The sequence below is a fragment of the Mauremys mutica genome, chromosome 9 (genome assembly GCF_020497125.1).
Source record: "Mauremys mutica isolate MM-2020 ecotype Southern chromosome 9, ASM2049712v1, whole genome shotgun sequence".
Classification (NCBI taxonomy): Eukaryota; Metazoa; Chordata; order Testudines; family Geoemydidae; genus Mauremys; species Mauremys mutica.
The window spans coordinates 71,094,214-71,112,850 of record NC_059080.1 but is presented as its reverse complement, the minus strand read 5'-3'; the positions used below and the strand labels follow the sequence as shown (position 1 = coordinate 71,112,850).

At 40.9% G+C, this 18,637-nt stretch overlaps 1 protein-coding gene across 1 annotated transcript in view; it reads left to right on the top strand.

Moving 5' to 3' along the window:
* LOC123377665 (SPHK1 interactor, AKAP domain containing) overlaps positions 1-18,637 on the top strand; it is a 110,459-nt gene that overhangs the window by 86,856 nt on the left and 4,966 nt on the right. The window contains exons 6-10 of the mRNA XM_045030843.1: positions 1,442-1,697; positions 1,972-5,782; positions 14,119-14,298; positions 16,393-16,479; positions 18,528-18,580. Of these exons, the coding sequence (XP_044886778.1) occupies positions 1,442-1,697; positions 1,972-5,782; positions 14,119-14,298; positions 16,393-16,479; positions 18,528-18,580 (4,387 nt within the window). The remainder of the gene's footprint in view (positions 1-1,441; positions 1,698-1,971; positions 5,783-14,118; positions 14,299-16,392; positions 16,480-18,527; positions 18,581-18,637) is intronic.

Sequence of the window (18,637 nt, the reverse complement as noted above, 5' to 3'; positions counted from 1 at the left end):
TTCATATTTTTATATTTTGAAGTAATACAAATTGAATCTCATTCACTGTTTCACATCACTTTGTTATTTTGCATTTTTTCATAGTACTCTTTGTACTAAATCGGAATTCAACGGTAGCTTCTTAGCGACAAGTAATCTCAAAGCCTGTCAGTCTTTTGGTGCCCTCTCGGGTGCTAACAGATTTATTCATGCAGATTTTCCACTAAAACATATTGTGTAGCTAGAAGGGACCAGTTAAATATGTTGTTACAGTATAACACTAATCCCAAGACTTTTATACCTAGATACTTATCTTACAGTGGCACCCAAAGGCGAGTCAGGGCTGGGCTGTAATGTTCTGTACAAATCCATAGAAAGACACAGATATGGCTCAGAAGAGCTTTCAGGCCCCAATCCTGCAATCAGAGCTACACAAGCTGACACCTTCACTCACATGAATAATTCACTGCAACTGAAGTCAAAAGAGAGGACGGAAGGTCTTGTCCTCAAGGCACTTGGATGAGGACTTGAGAGCTGACTTCACATTTTAGCTCTGCCACAAACTCTGTGTATGACCTTGGGCAAGTCAATTAGACCCAGAGCCTCAACGTTCTTTTGGCACTTAGCTCCCATTAGGCATCTAAATACCTATGAGGATCTGGGCCTTAATCTCTCTGAGCCTTAATTCCCCATTGTAAAATGGGAATAATAGTACTTCCTTTCTGCCACCCCTTGTCTTTTGCTTAGATGGCAAAGCTCTTCACTGTCTCTTACTATGTAGCACTTAACACAATAGGACCCCAATCTAATTTGGGGTCTCTAGGTGGTACTGTAATATAAATAATTAGTAATGGTGCTTTGCACAGGCATAACGCTAAGGGTGAGGGAAAGGAATACAAAGTATATACGATTTTAAAATATTGTATTTTAATATTATAATACATAAATAGCCCCATCCCTAACTGCCCTGCAAACTAATCATCCACAAGGCTGACTTCTTATAAGCATCACAATACAAATGGTCTTGAAGAAGAATTTAGAACCTACGCAAACCATTCCTTAAATAGGTTAATAACATTCAGAAACACGTATATCTTAATACTGGAGAGGGTGGCTAACTTCAACATAGCCAAAGGCAAATAGGACAGTATGTCATTAAAAGGACAAGAAACTGAATTAAGAGTAAGCTATTTGGTAACTTAAAAAAAAAGTAGTTGTACTACAGCAGAGAGCTTTCGTACACCCGATTTACGTAAAACACTTTTGTAACTGAAAATGTCATTCCAAACAGTCTCATATTTGGCTTAAATATAACTGCACAGTATGTTGAAAACATCTAATTCACAAATTTTATTGCTTCTTGACAACAGAATGTTCCTGATATAATTATAAGGGGGAAAGTAAAATATATATATATATTTTTTTCAATTAAATAACTGTTTGATATTATTTTCCCCTCTAGTGTCCTTGGCTGGCAGATGTATGTTTGGTTCAGTGTGCAAGGGGAAACAGAAAAAACAGCATAGGCTGCATCATCTTTGAAATAAACAAGTTTCTGATTGGACTGGAGCTTGTGCAGGAGAGACAGCTGCAGATAGAAACTAGTATCTTAAAGCCTGAGGATGATACAAACTGTTCAGTGTCCTCAATAGAAGAAGATTTTCTCACAGCATCTGAGCACCTTGAAGATGAGAATGAGGCTGATGAATATAAAAATGGTAAAAGCAATATAACTGACCATAAGTTTGTTATTGTTCATTCTGCAGTGCTCATATAAATTGCACTTGACATTAATTCATGCATACATTTAATTGCAGTATAGAAGAGGGATAATTGGAGAGATAAAAATCATTTTAAATCTTTTTTCAAGAGATAGGGTACATGGTATTCGTATGCTAACTGTACAGTACAACACATTACTTTAATACAATCACCTTTTAGAAACTGATAGCTGGTTATCTAAAGGATAATGTGTCGTTTTTATTTTTACAGGTCATGAAAATGTACATGTCACAGAACCTGCATCAGATATCAGAAAGCATAAAGGAAAGGGACTTGAGAACCTACACTATAGGAAGACCACGTTGCCATTTGCCCTTGATGACAACTGCTTTAATAAAGAAAACTTAGCTTCTGCTAAAAACTCTGCTGATTCAGAAGAAGTGCTGAATATCGTGTCTGAAGACAGCATCTTACAAACTGTGGATAAGTCCATCCAGCAACTACAGTGGAAGAATGGTTTAGCTGGAAGAGTTAGGTCATCCCCTAATACTAATAGCCTAGAAAGATCCCTTACAGACAAGGCTGAAAATTCCTATCCAGTATGCAGTTCAGAAGGTGTATCTTTGACCAGAATGGCTAAGGAAGAACTAGCTTCTCAGTGTGACACAATAGCAAAACAAAACAATAAGCTAGACACAGAAGAGCGTACAAGTGAAAGGAAACGTCATCCTCCTTTGCAAAATGAACAAGCAACAACAGGTCAATATGCTACAAATTTAGCAGAGTCTGTTCTGCAAGATGCATTTATTAGATTGTCTCAATCTCAACCCACTTTTACCAAGGAGGCTGCTATTAGCATCTCTGTAGGAAACTCCTTAAGTTCAGCAACTTGTACAACAGAAGACATAACTTCCCGATCATGGAATGAACTTCCAAAAATTGTCATAGTTCAAAGCCCAGACAGCTGTGAAAATACATCAGAATGGCCTGGGTCTGGTTTCCCAAATCTGTGCCATTGGTCTGAATCCGAAAGTTCTGCTGAAATTTCAAATTACCTGCAGGGAGAGAATTCCAAAGGACACACCCAGAATGCACTGGAAGTAGCTTTGGCTTGTGCAGCCACAGTTATTGGAACCATTTCAAGCCCCCACGCTGCAGAAAGACTCAAAAGAGAACAAGAAGCCACAGACTCTAAAAGTAAAACAGTTGATAATGAAGAGGAACAGATAAAATCTTCACAAGTACTTGATAACGGTGCAGATACAGAATATTCATTTCCATCTGCTTTGTGTGGCATGACTCAAGTAGCAAGTGCTGTAGCAGTCTGTGGTCTTGGTGAAACAAAGGAAGATAAATACCCTGCAACTTCAAGTGGACTCTTATGTGCAGCTGAGACTTCTGCAGCTATTACCCTTCATTGTAGTATAGCCATAGGAAGCAGCATGGAGAAGGTGAACAAAAGCATTGCAGAGACATTGCTCAAAGAGGCATCCGTGATTTTGACAAAGCCCAATACATACAGAAATGTAGGGGACTTTGTGGAATCCATAAATGGAAGAATTATTGAAACAGCAACAAGGCCCCGGATTTCTCCCTTGGATGAAGTAATTTGCGATGAACTCGCACAAAATGTATCAAATGTTATTCTGCGGCATTCTGTGGAAGAGGTTAGGAAGAAAAGACAGCTACACCCTGGTTCAGACGATAACTCAGACTTCAGTACACACGACATGTTTATGGAGACTGCCAATGAACTGCTTTTTAACGTGATATATTTCACTTGCAAGAAGATGAGAGATATTGCACAGGTTGGTGAGTGTTCACCTCTCTTCTCCGAGGACAAAGACAGATGGAGGGTAACAGAAACAGAAAGCCAGGCAACACAGACAACAGCTACTCAACCATCACAGCAAGCCCCAGAACACACCAATGAACCATTTAGTACTTTTTACAGTGCTAATGCTGGCAAAGATCTTGTAAATATGACAAATACAAAGAAAGATAATAAGGAAGAAGGGGTGCCAAATACCATGGAAAGTGCCACACTGCATTCAGACCTGCTGTGTAGTGTCAGTGGGCATAACTCACTGGTTGCAAAAACATCCCCCAAGAAAAGATATCTGAAAAGAGCCACAAGAGATTGCTACAGATCCCCATATCAAAGCAAGAAAGACCTCAGGTCTTTTTCAGACAGGGAAAACACACTTACAGTCAATGAATGCAGACATGGTGTTCAAGAGCAGTTATCTTCTGATGCCATTGTGAACACAGAAAACCAGAGCAAACACAAGTGTGATGCTTTGCTAAATAATGAAGTCCAAGTTAGTGTGTCTTTGTTAGGTAATCACATCTTGCTTCCTTCTCAGCCTGTGCTACAGGTAAAACATCCAAGGGATACATACTGTGTATCAGATTTTGCAGAAGAATTAGCAGAAACTGTGGTCTCTATGGCAACAGAAATAGCTGCCATTTGTCTTGAAAACTCAAATGGTAAGCAACCCTGGTTCTGTGCATGGAAAAGAGGAAATGAATATCTGGTGACCCAGAGTTTATCATGCAGAACTATAAAAAGGAAGAAGGAATCACAGCCCAATGGCTCAGTTGTCAGGAAGCACAGGCCACCAAGGCTTAGTGAGATCAAAAGGAAAACAGATGAGCATCCTGAACTAAAGGAAAAACTGATGAACAGAGTAGTGGATGAATCCATCAACCTTGAAGATACTCCAGAGTCTGTCAGCATCTTTGCAAATGAAGTGGCTGCTAAAATTATGAACCTAACCGAGCTATCCATGGTTGATAATGTCTGGCAGGGTCCAAACCATCCCAGAAACAGATTGTACTGTGAAAGATGGGGCCGGGCCAAGGGGTCCAGCTGTGAGAGCATACCAGAAGAGGATTTGGATTCCAAAGGGTCTGTAAATACTTTGGGCCCAATGAACATTTTAGGTCAGCCAGGAAGCCAGACTAGTTCTGTCTCTAAGCAGTCTAGTTGTGAAAGTATTACAGATGAATTTTCAAGATTTATGGTGAACCAGATGGAAAATGAAGGGAGAGGGTTTGATTTATTACTGGACTACTATGCAGGAAAAAACGCAAGCAGCATTCTAACTTCTGCCTTGCAACAGGTTGCCAGGAAAAACTGCCACCTCAACGTGAGACCAAGCTGCCCATCCAAACAGTCTAGCACAGAAAGCATCACAGAAGAGTTTTATAGGTATATGCTAAGGGAAATAGAAAAGGAAAATAAAGATGATGCTTCTTCCATCAGGAGTTCCACGGAGTGGAGTGGCAGCTTGTTACCACCTTCTCCACGATCACCATTTTGTTTTAGACAATCCTCTATGCCTGACAGCAGATCATCAGGTTCCAGGCTAACAGTGAATGCACCAGTCAAAGCAAAATCGTTAGATGGCTTCGCTCACAACAGCCACCGGGATTCCTTAAGCATACAGCAGGTCAGCACTGGGTCTTCTTTGGGTCTTTGCAAGTCAGACTCATGCCTATACCAAAGATGTAGGACTGACCAGGTAACAGACATGCTGATTTATGAGACATGGGCAAGCTCCATTGAATCTCTCATGCGTAAGAACAAGATTATAGGGGATGAGGCAGAGGTTACAGATGCTGATCAATCCCCCAGTGATTCCCCACTGCACGTAGAACAATATGCAAACAGACTGGCTGCAAATATTGTTGAAAGTGGGAAAACGTTAATTGTCGTCCATCAAGATTCCTTTGACTATACAAACCGGGAACATGTAGCAGAAGGCAGATCTCTCCCAAGTGTGAGTCAAAGTCAGTCTAAGCCCACAAGGGACAGAATAAATTTAGATGGGAAAAAAGAACCACCCACAACCCATGGATCCCTCCAGGGAAGCCATATAGGCTCCTCTGCTTTCCTAAGGGACGTGCCTTTGATTCAGATAGAAACTGATCAAAGAGAAGAGCTGAATAAAGACTTAGAGCCCTTAACTTCTAGCATCATCCCCGCTGGGGAAACAAAGGAGCATCTAAACAAAGAAAAACCTCCAGCAGCATGTTCTGGGAAGCACATGGTTTCAAGCTCCGTGATAAATACCAGGTAAGTGACAGAAAAAGACAAGTCAAGACACTGCTTCGTTTTTAAACTTTAACAGTATATAGTGGTTTCCAGGAGGGGTATGGTGGGAGGAACTTAGCCTTTTCAAATATATTGGAGTTAAATTCCTATTACAGCCCCCTAATGAAGGAAACTAGTGGAAATTCTAATAATTGCCAAAAAAAAAAAGACCTGTGTGTACAATGACAGTAATTGTATCACTGAGGTGCGCTTCTAACACCATGGGACACGTGGAGCTGAATTCTGCCTGTGAGCTGGTTTATGCCTGTGAGGGAGTAAAAGGCTTAAACTATTTCAGCCTGGTTTGCACTGGCCTCTGGACCCATAGAGTTGACATTGTCCATGTCCTCCATGCTTTGAGTCACGGGCAAGGCCAGATCTAGGAATGTGTGTTTTAGTGTGCACCTTATTGGTTCACCTGATGCCACTCTGCCTTCTCTCCTGCACCGGTCAATCCTGCCTTGGCAAAAATCATCTTCACAGGTAACCATGTGGGCAAACACAGCTGGCTAACACCTAGGCTTAAACTAATGCTGCTTTTGTAAAAACAAAGACAGCAGAATTTGGCCTTGAACTGTCTGTTCTGTTCATTCCCATAACTAGTTACTTGTATGCTTGGAAAGGAGAGTTAGACCTCTTAAAACTTCGTAGTCAGCTCTGTGATTACATCTGTAGGGATGGGTACCTTGACAAACCTTGGGCAGGAAACAGGCCTCATTGAGCTGCTGCTCTTCTGTAGTGAAATGAAAAGCTTAGCTTCTTTGGTTCAAAGCATGGATTTCCTTCTGTTGAAGAATGCTAAATCTGCTACTGTCTCAGTTTAGGAAAAATACAAATCCTGCTATCTTGTAGCACAATCCAAAGGTAGAAAGCCTAATTTTAGTGTGTATTAATCCTAATTTCCACTGGCAAAAAAGCAGCTGTATACTTGTACCAGTAACTGTCCACACAAACAAGTGATTGTGTGGCAGATGTGGAGACAGTGTACAAATGTGGATTGCACTCACTCAGTTACCAATGCATAGTTTGCAAAAGCACAATTTAGGACCTGTTTTTTGCAAACTTGGCCCTTAATAAATTCTTACAATGGAAGGCCTAATTATTTTCCTGCCTGTCCAGAAACAAAACAAAGAGCTAGTCACTCATATGAGTCAGTAGAATTTTGCAAGGCTGTCTTGATGTAACTTGAGGTAACAGTTGAATGATGAATTGGGTGCTCAAGAGTTGCTGAATAGAGGGGATTTTCCTCCACTGAGTTGGCTCTGGATTTCAGGAAACTCAGAATATCCAGAAGCCTGTAGTTCTGGAGATTAATTTCAGATGGAGTAAATTCAGGGTCTGGCTGAATGTAGTTACATTATATTTATTTGTATATAGTGTGACCACCCAGTTTTCTGCAATGGGTAATCCTGTGTTTTGACCAACTCCATCTGAACTGCTCCTTCTGTATAGTATAGCGGTTTAAAGCACTAGACACTGAACTATTATGAATATCTTAGTGGACAATCCACTTAGCAAATGTGTACCTGCTTTCGATGTGGTTAATGATACTGTTTGCTCTTTCCTCAGGGCAAAACCTGAGTTTTGTGAGGGTCTCCATGAAGACAGATGTGGGGATTTTTTGACTTCTGTAGCTCATCTGTGGTTGTAACAGGACTTGTTAATGGAGGAGGGAATAAGAGACCTTGGCTGAAATTCTGGCTCCATTGAAGTCGATGAAAAAACTCCCATCGACTTCAGTGAGACCAGGATTTCACTCCTTGTCACTGGGGGCAAAGGAGGTCAGTAAGCTTTCAAAGCATATAGATGCAGGGATTGGTCATGCAGGGCTCACCACACAGGCAGGTGGGCCCCATGTTATTCTTTCTTGGTGTGTAGAAGGCGTGGGGAGAAGATACCACTGGAGCTGGGGAAAGGAAGATGATAGAGCAAGGCTGTATGCATCTGCACATTTTACACATGCTTGGGGGTGAATTCTGTTTGTGTGCAGAAAGTTTACGTGGAGGTAGGTGAATTGAATGACTTGACTTGACTTATCCGCTATTGTCAGACAAATATGCCCTGGTTCATCTGTGCCTTTGGTGGACAATTCATGATGTGGCCATGTGAAATGTACTGTAATGGTACTGATGAAACAGAGTGGATCAATAACAGATTGATACACACGTTTCAGCCCAGATACTCCACCAGAACACCGAGCAGCACGTTCTCATTCTCAAGAAATACAAGCTGTACAGACTTTGAATGACCCTCTGCAGAAGGAAAAGATTGAAAAGCTGAGGTTACATTACTGAAGTATTCCTCTTTCAAGTCTACTTCTGTTTTGTTTAAAAGGATGCCATTGTTGTTTCACTAACATTTAGTACTTGGTATAACTCTTTAATAATGTCTTGTTTTACTTTTGGTTAGTTAATACAGCAATGGAGAGAGAAAATAGTTGGAAAAGAAAACTCCGAGTGATTCTAATGGACTTTCTGTGTGTGAGGATCAGGACCACATGGAAAGACTGGCCAGACTGGGACATTGCACTTGCAGTATCTAATTGCTTAATGGCTCTAAAACAGTGGTTCCCAAACTTTAACAACCTGTGCACCTCTTTCACTAAAATGTCAATTCTTGCGAACCCCCTAGTAAAAATGAATATTTCCAGGGATTGTCTCGTTTACCTGAATATAAATTATAAAAGCAGTGATCCTGGAAATATAAATTTTGTTTTGATGACATCCTTATTACACACTATTTATTATTAATTATTATTTATCATTACAGTATTTTTATTACATTATGAAAACGGCAACACTCTTCCAAAATCTCACTTTCATAGCTTGTATCACTTTGAATAAGCCAGTTATAAAACAAGGCTCCTTTGTTTCATCAAGGCGCATCAGATGTGAAACAGCATGAAGGTATTTAAGAAGCCAACTCAAAGAGTTCTTCCTACACAAGCATTCAGGTCTTGAGCAGTCCTGGCAAACAATGCTCGTTACAACAAAGCTTAAACTTGTTCTTCATAATAATTTTAAAAACAATACTAGCTGCCTATTTAATTTTAAAAACAGCAAAAAATATCCACCTCCCTTTCCATTTCTTACAAGGAGTCCTGAAGTTTAAATCTCCTCGGTGTGATAGATATGCTTGCTTTGATCTGCTTAGTTCTTGGAAGTCCAGGGGCTCTGGGCTGCTGGCCCCATGCTGCCCCCGGTCCCTAGGGACAGCTCTGTCTGCCATTAGGGAATCTGTTCCCGAGAACCCCCTGTAACATTTCGCGAACCCCAGTTTGGGAACCACTGCTCTAAAAGAAAATTAAACACTTGTTAATAACAAAAACATGGGGAATTATATGTTTAGGGCTAGATATCAAGTGCAGCTGACGTGGGTAGTAAAGGGTATGTCTTGCTGCAACATTACCTAGTGCTCAGTATGCTGAATGATAATGGGGATTGGTTTTGTGCTGAAAGGAGGACAGAGGCGTTAAACTACTTGGTGGGCATGGGGAGCTGCATGAAAATGAGATCCATTTCTCGGTGTACAGCCCCCTGCGCATCCTACCAACAACAGCACACCCTCATGTGGCCCTGCAGGTACAATGTCCTCAGCTCTCTTGGTGCTTCCAGTCATTTACTCAGGCCTGGGAACTGAGAACAAGATACCCGCTTTTTGGGGTCCCACTTATTAATTTCTTTTATAGAGTACAAAAGCCCCCTCTTTACTCTCTCCAGTCCCACACTGATAAGCATCCTGTCCCCAGTTCAGGAGTCCCGAGCCATCCTCCCAGGGCTGGGTTATAGTTCAACAGACTCACCCTCTTCAGATAAGGAGTCCACAACTCTCCTCCTAGGGCTGGGTTACGATTCAGTTCAGCTGTAGTCCTCAGCCAGCTTCTCCTCTTGTTAGCTGATCTGGGAGCTCCACTCCTTAAAGGCCTGCTCTGACTAAGAGCACACCCCTCCAGCTGAGTTCTGGTAGCCTGTTATGGCCAAGTGTTCATTAGTCAGCTGCCAACCAGCCACTGAGGCAGATAATTGCTTTCAAATAGGCCAAGATGATTAGTTCTCCTTAAAGAAGCCTGTCACGAGTAGACTGATCTCTGACTACCCTTAAAGGGGACAACCACCCTATGACATTTCCCCTCTGGGTAACCTCCAAGGCCACAGAGATTTCTCTGGTACTGATACAGTAACTTCTCAGGAGCTGTCCTGAGTGGCAGAACAAGGCGGGAGCAGATCCCCAAACTGTTATTTCATCCCACTCCAAAAAAATAGTGAATCCCTTTTGAGGCAGAGGAACTTCTGGGTGATCTTTCACCCTCACTGCTCAGCCAGATCTGTCGGTGATCTGGAAAGGCGATAGTACCAACATATATAAAGATAAAAGAGTAGGCTCTATATTTTCTGGTCACCAAGTTATAAAGCCAGAAAGCTACTGTTTGACCTTGGGTTAATTGTAATTCAGTTCTTGTAGCCATTTCATTAGCTCTTTCTTATCATGAATTCATTTGAGGTCTCTTTTAGGATCCTTATAAAACACAGTCTCCATGCCGAGCAGATACCACAGTCCCCAGGGCAATTCTCTTGAAGTTCAGTTCTGCTCAGAAAAGTGAGTCCCTAAAAATGGCATTGTGGGGGTCCACATTATTGTTTCTTAGGAACTCCACATCAAATGTGCAGAGTTTTAAGTAAAAACATTTTTTTCTAATCACCAGTGCTCCAAGCTCAATTTGGGTTCTGAGAGTCAAGCTGCATTAATTCCTTCTCATGTACAATCACCAAAAAAATAAAAGTCCTGCATGCCTAATTAGTCCTCCAGGGTATGTCTACACTGCTTCTGGGAGCAAGCCTCCCAGCCTGGGCCTACAGACTCGCCCTACTGGGGCTCGCACTGGAGCGCTAAAAATAACTACAGTAGAACCTCAGAATTATGAACTGACCAACCACACACCTCATTTGGAACCGGATGTACACAATCAGCCGCAGCTGCGACAAATTAAAAAAGCAAATACTGTACAGTGCTGTGTTAAATGTAAACCATTAAAAAAAATAAAGGGAAAGTTTAAAAAAAGATTTGACAAGGGAAGGAAACTTTCTCTGCTTGTTTCATTTAAATTAAGAGGGTTAAAAGCAACGTTTTTTCTTCTGCGTAGTAAAGTTTCAAAGCTGTATTAAGTCAATGTTCTGTTGTAAACTTTTGAAAGACCAGCCATAACGTTTTGTTCAGAGTTATGAACAACCTCCATTCCCAAGGTGTTCATAACCCTGAGGTTCTACTGTAACTTTGTAGATGCTGCAGCTCAGGCTCTCAGGTCCACCCAGAGCTTAAGAGCCCAAGCTCCAGCTGATCTGCAATGTCTATGCAGCTATTTTTAGTGCACTAGCATGAGCCCTGCTAGTGGCTTGTGCAACCACATAATCTTCAATAGGGTTATGCTTATGCAAGTGAGGGCCAAATCTTTGCCTTATAATTAATCTATTGATACATGAATCAGTATACTACCCAACTCACCCTCCCTACATTCCTGTTGGCTCTGCAGTGCTATCAGGAATACAGGAGTAAAAGCTTGTTTAAAGTAAGGAGATATGACTGGATATACACATGGAGCAGCTTTGTAAGGTGCAGCATTTCAAAGACATGTTTCAGAATACAGCTGCACTTTGAGAATAAGGATCTGACACAGCATCCTTGGGAAAATTTTTCCTCTTTCTGTAGTGCAGTGTGCTGTCAACCCATCTGTCCACCCAAAAGATAGCTGGATTTCAATGATAGTGTGAATAAATAGTTAGGGAAGCACTTCGTAATCCTTCATGATGAAAGGTGCTATTGTTTATTTTATTTCCCCTTTTCATTTCCTTTGAATAGATTTAATGTTGCCTTAAAGGTTGAATGTTAGATTTTCACGTCATTTTGAAATAGCCAAATTTTGGTCAAAAGCTATCGAAAATTTGCTGGCTGCATTTTGAGTTTTTTAAGCAGGATGTTTGCACTGTAAATAATTCAGACACTTTTTAATTAAACATGAAAGAGAACTTTGGGGAGTAGCACAGTCAGTAGCTAGAATGTGTATGAGATGGCTTTGCACAAAGCATCTGTACTTTCAGTGGCGGAATGGATTAGGGAAAGAATGCATGTGTCACATAAGAACATATTCCTTTTCCAATTAGAGGTTCTCCAGAGACATTTAAGATGAAATTGGACCGACATTTGAGCATAAATTTGGTATGTTTCACTTCTAAATATGTTAATAGTTTTGTTTTTTTTCTCATGCATGTACTACACTTCTTTTCAGGGATTTTTATTTCACTCAGCTATGTGTCTTATTTTTAATACTTTGTGATATCTAACAATTTATTTTTTACTGTTTCAATTTAAGAAATTTAACACCTCTGTTATGCAACTGGAAATACAAAGAGAATAAGCATCCTTAAAATACTTACTGATAACAGGATTAAATTGTTTATATTTTCAAATCACTGTACAAACATTAAGTGCTATCCCATATAATTGCTAAGAATTACTGTTATTCTAAGGGCATACAAAGAGATGTGTCCTTTTCCTCAGGTGATGCCTGGAGTGGACTTTATCTGATACCTCTTTCCCTATCCCTACACCCAGCCAAAAGTCATATTTTTACATGTGTGGGTTTAAACATCCAATTACAATTAGGGTCATGATACAGTCCCATAATTTGGTAGTTTTAACATTTATGTGATGTAGCATTCCCAAAATACAGTAACTCCTCGCTTAACGTTGTAGTTATGTTCCTGAAAAATGTGACTTTAAGCAAAACGATGTTAAACGAATCCAATTTCCCCATACAAATTAATGTAAATACGGGGGGTTAGGTTCCAGGGAAATTTTTTTCACCAGACACACAACTATACATTATATAGATATACACACAGTATACGTTTTAAACAAACCATTGAATACTGTTCACAGCTATGATGATTGTGAAGCTTGCATGAGGTGGTTAAGTTAGAGGGTGGAAGAGGGAGGGATAGTTCCCAGGGAATGCCTTGCTGCTAAATGATGAACTAGCACTTGACTGAGCCCTCAAGGGTTAACACATTGTTGTTAATGTAGCCTCTCACACAAGGCAGCACGAAGGAGGGCAGACAGCATAGCAGACAGAGATAGACACACACCTTGTGTGTGGAAGAGAGAGAGAGAGCTGCACACTGCCCCTTTAAGTAAGCTGACCCACTCTTAAGTGCATTGTCTTTTTAAGTGGATCAGGAAGTTCAGACAGCAGTTGCTGCCCCAAACTTTCTCGGTCTCTCTCAATCCGTGTCGCCTCCCTGCTCTATATGGAGAAGGGGTAAGCAGGGTGCAGGAGCATGGGGGAGGGGGACACCCTAACATTAGCCCCCTCCTCCCCGCCCCTGCACAGCAAGCAGGAGTCTTTGGGAGCAGCTCCAAGGCAGAGGACAGGAGCAGCACATGGCAGTCGGGGGAGGGACAGCTGAACTGCAGATTGATACCCAGCTGGGTGGCTGCTGCACAGGGAACTTAGGGGGGCTGCTGGTCCACCCTGGTTACAAGCCCCCACCAGCTAGCTGGAATGGGCTGCTCTTCCTGCAAGCAGTGGACAAAGCAGGCGGCTGCCAAACAACATTAGAAGGGAGCATTGCACAACTTTAAACGAGCATGTTTCCTAATTGATCAGCAATGTAACAACATTAACCGGGATGACTTTAAGTGAGGAGTTACTGTAATGGAAAGGCTCATTTGTTTTGTTGTTATAATAATAAAAGCCATTTTTAAAGAGAATCTTAGACCAGATTTTTAACTGGATTTTGTGTAACAAGAAATGGTCTAGATTCTGATCTTGCACCATTTTATACTGCTGAACATTACAGTGATACATTCATGGAGGAGGATAGGTACATCAGTGGCTGTTAGCCAGGATGGCAGGGATGGAGTCCCTAGCCTCTGTTTGCCAGAAGCTGGGAATGAGCGACAGGGAATGGATCACTTGATGATTACCTGTTCTGTTCATTCCCTCTGGAGTACTGGCATTGGCCACTGTCAGAAGTCAGGATACTGAGCTAGATGGACCTTTGGTCTGACCCATTATGGCTGTTCTTATGTTGACTTCAGTGGATTTACCCTAGATTTACACTGAATGGGAAAGGAATCAGTCCCCACCAGTATCCCCACTACAGCACAGCCAGAAATAGTAATACAAAACTTGAAACTGACTAAAGTGTCCTACTGTTATTTGGCTCTTTGGAACTCAAGCTCTCCACTGCCTGAAGGTCGGAGACTCTAGTTTAAACTCCTACATTTTTTACTAACCATATCAATAATGCCTTTTCTTGCAGTGTTGATACTAGAAGCAAACCAGATGCTGAACTCATGGTGGAAACAAAAACAGCTGAAGACTTTCCAAACCCTCTCAACAGCAGTGATGAAAGCACAGGCAGTTGGTCCCAGCTAGTTAATGATGAGGATAATCCTGATGATACAAGTAGCTACTTGCAACTCAGTGAGAGGTCCATGAGGTATCTGCATTCTATTTGTGTTTGATGTACAATATGGACTAATCACCAAGCTAAAGGTTTGATGATTGTGTGTCAGGAATGTGAGAGATGCACAAGGTGTAATCAGAATGTACAGAAACAGAACTAGCTACAGAATGTGTCTTTTGTTTTGCAGTGCGTGTTCTGGTTCTTAGCCAGGTCTTTGTATACATTAGTAGCTAGAATCCTACACAGGAAGAACTACTCAACCCCAAGCTACTGCATCATGCCCCTACAATGAAAGCACCACCTGACAAACTAATTACTGTAAACTATTAATTGTTTTATCTACTGCTGCTTGCAAACATGCTTATTCGGGCATCTTCTTGAGTAATTTACATTTTAGGATGTTGTCCAGAGCTCTCTGTTGATTGGGATGAACACAGAGTAAAAAATTAGAGCCATTTTGTGACTGGGCTTGTATGGGAGCACAGGAAGTTTCTCCTTTCCCTAGAGTCCGTAGATAGGGACAGCTTTGATGTAGCTACGGGGAGTAGAGGGTCTAGACTAGGCCAGCATCACTGGTAGCATTAGAGTTCCCAGCCACCTCTATACCCGCACAGTGGGAGCAAATTCTTAAAGGATGACAGAGTGTCTGTTACAGTGTGCCCTTTTCTGAGTTAGCAGGTGCAATTGTGGCTGACTTGGCATATTTTTTTCTTGGGATTGCCACTACAGTGCCTCATAGTCTGCATCCCTCTCCAGGTCAGACTTGTCAAAAAAGTCATCTGGCCCTTAGAGTATATGTACAATTATGTTAGTCTGACTGACCTCAGCCCTTTAAAGTCTTACTATTTTCTCATGAACTCTTAGGTAAAGCTAACATTTTTGTCTGTTAACCACATCACTCTCCTCAGCATTGTGAAGACAAAGGGGAAAGTACTATATTGGGGCAGGGAGAAGCAGAGTGTCTCTGAATGTCATATAGCACTGCTGGGTTAGTTGAAAGAATGTTGAACTGGGCTATGTATATGAGGTTGGGTGAATGTGCATCTCGTTACGTACATGGGCCCAGCCTTTAACAAATTCTTAAATGTGAGAAAGCTAATATATTGTGCCTTGTGGCTCTCCCCACTGAGAAATCAATGCAGTGCACCAATCTTAACACTCTGACTTTGTAAAAGTTGATGGCAAGAGGTACTGCATAGTCACTATTTTGGTGTGAGAAAAATACTATAGGAGTTTTAATTGAAATAGACTGGTTCGATTTCACCCCTAACTCCATAGAATAAAAAATTATCCATTGTTGGTGTTAATATGCACTGGGGTCAGTAAATACACAACATCTTGGTTGCATAGTTATGCAGACAGAGTGATCATCTAATTTATGATGGTGTCATACAGTGAAAGGGCATTATCTTATCAAACATCCTGAGATGGAAAGAGTCATTCTTGCAATGTAACCGAAGAGAATGCTTCCAAATATTATTGATCCCACTGAAAACATTGGCCCTGGCTGAAATCTCAGTCTATTTCATACTGGCCAGCAAGACAAGACAGATTGCCATTATACCTGTAAGTTCCATCAGATTCCTGCAGTGTTCAGATGGTGTGATTTACTGCACTGAAAGAACTGCCTGTGTTATGGGTATGGAGTTACCTAGAAGGTAAGTAGTGAGGCAGGCAGACAGATCCCTTGCCTTACCTCACCATGTTCAGAGGTATTTGAATCTCCGCAGGTATACCCAAGACATCTCTAACTACCTGATAGTCATGCTGTATAAAAACTCATGCAGCTTGTTTTTCTGACAAAGGTTAGATGTTGGACTAAAATTCACATATCACTGCATAAGCCATTAACAAGATTGGGTCCATTATTTTTTTTCAGTTCAGAGTATCACTGGATACATGACTCATCTAGAATTATTTTGAACATGTCAGTATCCTTGTTCGTGGGAATCGTTTATTGAGCAGGACTGGAGTAATATGCCCTGGTTTTGTGTAACCTGGGTTTAGAGCAGTAATTCTGTATACCAGGGGGACATCACATTCACTTTTCTTTGCACATTAATTAGAAAATGTATGGATCTGTGGTAGTGCAGATTGGCACTAATATTTAAACTTTTGCTTTGTCAGCAATGGCAACAGCAGTACCACTAGCAGTCTTGGCATTATGGACCTGGAAATTTATCAGGAAAACATGCCCTCTTCTCCTATGATTAAGTAAGTAGCTACTAAAATGAAGTCTAATATTTAGAAGTACTATTCCAATTTCAGCTGAAAATCATTTATATCATCCAAAACGTGCCAAACACCTGCTTATCAGTGCTTCTAAGATGCTGTTTAAGCGGTCATTAGTCTTAGATAAATGCACATGCAGGTACCCTTATGCAGAGTGACAGTACTAGCTTATGGGTAGGCTGTTCCTGGTGGGCACCTTTAAGGATATATATCCACCATGTGCTTTCTTTAAAGATGGAATTAACTAAGTTATCCACTTCCCACTATGTGAACACTCCTCAAAAAATAACTTTCTCAAAGGCTTCTCCTAATAGCAGTTAAGATCAGGATAGCAGAGTCAATTCATTTAAGCCAAGGAAAAAGAAATCATAACTTTCTTTACAAGAAGATGTATAATTTGGCCCAAGACACCCCTTATCCACTGTCTCTGGGCATGATTCTACCAAGCTTCCTCAAGAGCAATAAAGTTATAAAGAGATGTGCAAGTACCTGCCTAAAGATTCTGGTACCCTGAAACATGGTATAACCTACTGGTAAGTGGTAGAATGCAGTGGTATAATTGTAGAAATTAGTATACTGTACATCATGCAGAGAAGATAGGCACTTTGCAAAGTCACTGTGAGCTCCAGAAACTCCTCACAATCTACTAATGGATCACAATCCATTTTAGATCACTGAGGATCTAGCTTCTCCTGCTATCCAAAGATTCTGACCTTTTTTATATACAGACAGGCCAATCACCTTTCTGTAGAATCGTAAATATTCTGTTTCAGCTGTGGACTGAGGATGATAGCCATAATAAAACATTTACACCTTTCTGCCAACACCATGGAGTGCTGACTGCTGCCCACACACACTTCAAACTGACGCCTTTCACTTACATATGAAGTGCCTGTCGAATTAAGTGTTCTCAATCACTAGCCAGCTACTGGTGAATTTACCAGATGCCAGCCAAGAAACTTGAGATTCTGTGAAGACAGAGGTCAGGAAAGGCAAGAAAAGTAAGGCAATCTGTAACAACAAGAGCAAGGATCGGACAGAGAATAGTTTGATATTGAAATAGAAGATCTAAGAAGATTTTTAATTGTAGATTCATGAACGGTGTACCGATGCCAAGGAACTGCCTCACACTCATGATAAACCATGCAGTGAACGCTGGCATTTTAACCTTTCCCCCATATATGGCACTGGCTACAAAAAAAATGTCTATGATCTTGCTTCCATGTAACTTTCCATTTAAGACTGGAATTTTGCAGTCTTTTTGAGGGGGATAATAGTAGTTCTTCCAGCCAAATGCTACCCATGCACAATTTCCCTTGAATAAGTAGAGGATGGGATCCTATGTAAATCTATACAGTGGATGCTATACCTCTGCAAATATCACTGCAAGTATCAAGTGGCTGTAACTTTATTACCAGATGTACAGCCTTCTGCAATATGTAGATACTCCTCCAAAAGGGAGGGTGGGGAGCACGGGGTTCTGTGACACTGAATCTGGAGTTTTCCCCGTGCTGTCTACCAGGAAAGCATAGTGGTATATATGAAATGCGGACCCCTCGACATGTTTGGAAGATATTGAAATAACCCAATTATCAAAACAGAGCTGATATGCTAAAAAAATGACAGTTCCTGAAGACACTAGCTCATTGTGGTTACATACAGCTAGGACAGGTCTAAAAAGAAGGCAAGATTTAAAAAGATGCAGCATGGAGGGAACATTGTAGTACATGCCACGTCACAAGACTTGTAGTTCTTATCCTGATTACACAATGGGTAACAGTAACAATATATTGATTTTCATTAAGTGTGATGTACAAGGCACTCTGCAAGCAGTATGTCATACTGTGGTAATAACATTGTGTAGCTTGTACCCTGATTCACATCTCTCCCCATACTGTTTATCATTTTTGCAACTTTATAGATTAAAATTTTACATTATAAGACAAATTCATAACCTCAACTCTAATGAAACAATGCTTTACACTGTTCCTTATATTACTAACAGGCTTTGTTGTTGTTTTGTTTCTAAGTGAATTAGCAGAAGAAAAGGCTTTCCTTAAAGAACAGCCAGAAAACATGGAGGGTGAGTTGAATTGCATCAGTTGTGACAGAGAAATTTGACTTGATGTAGGGCTTCTGA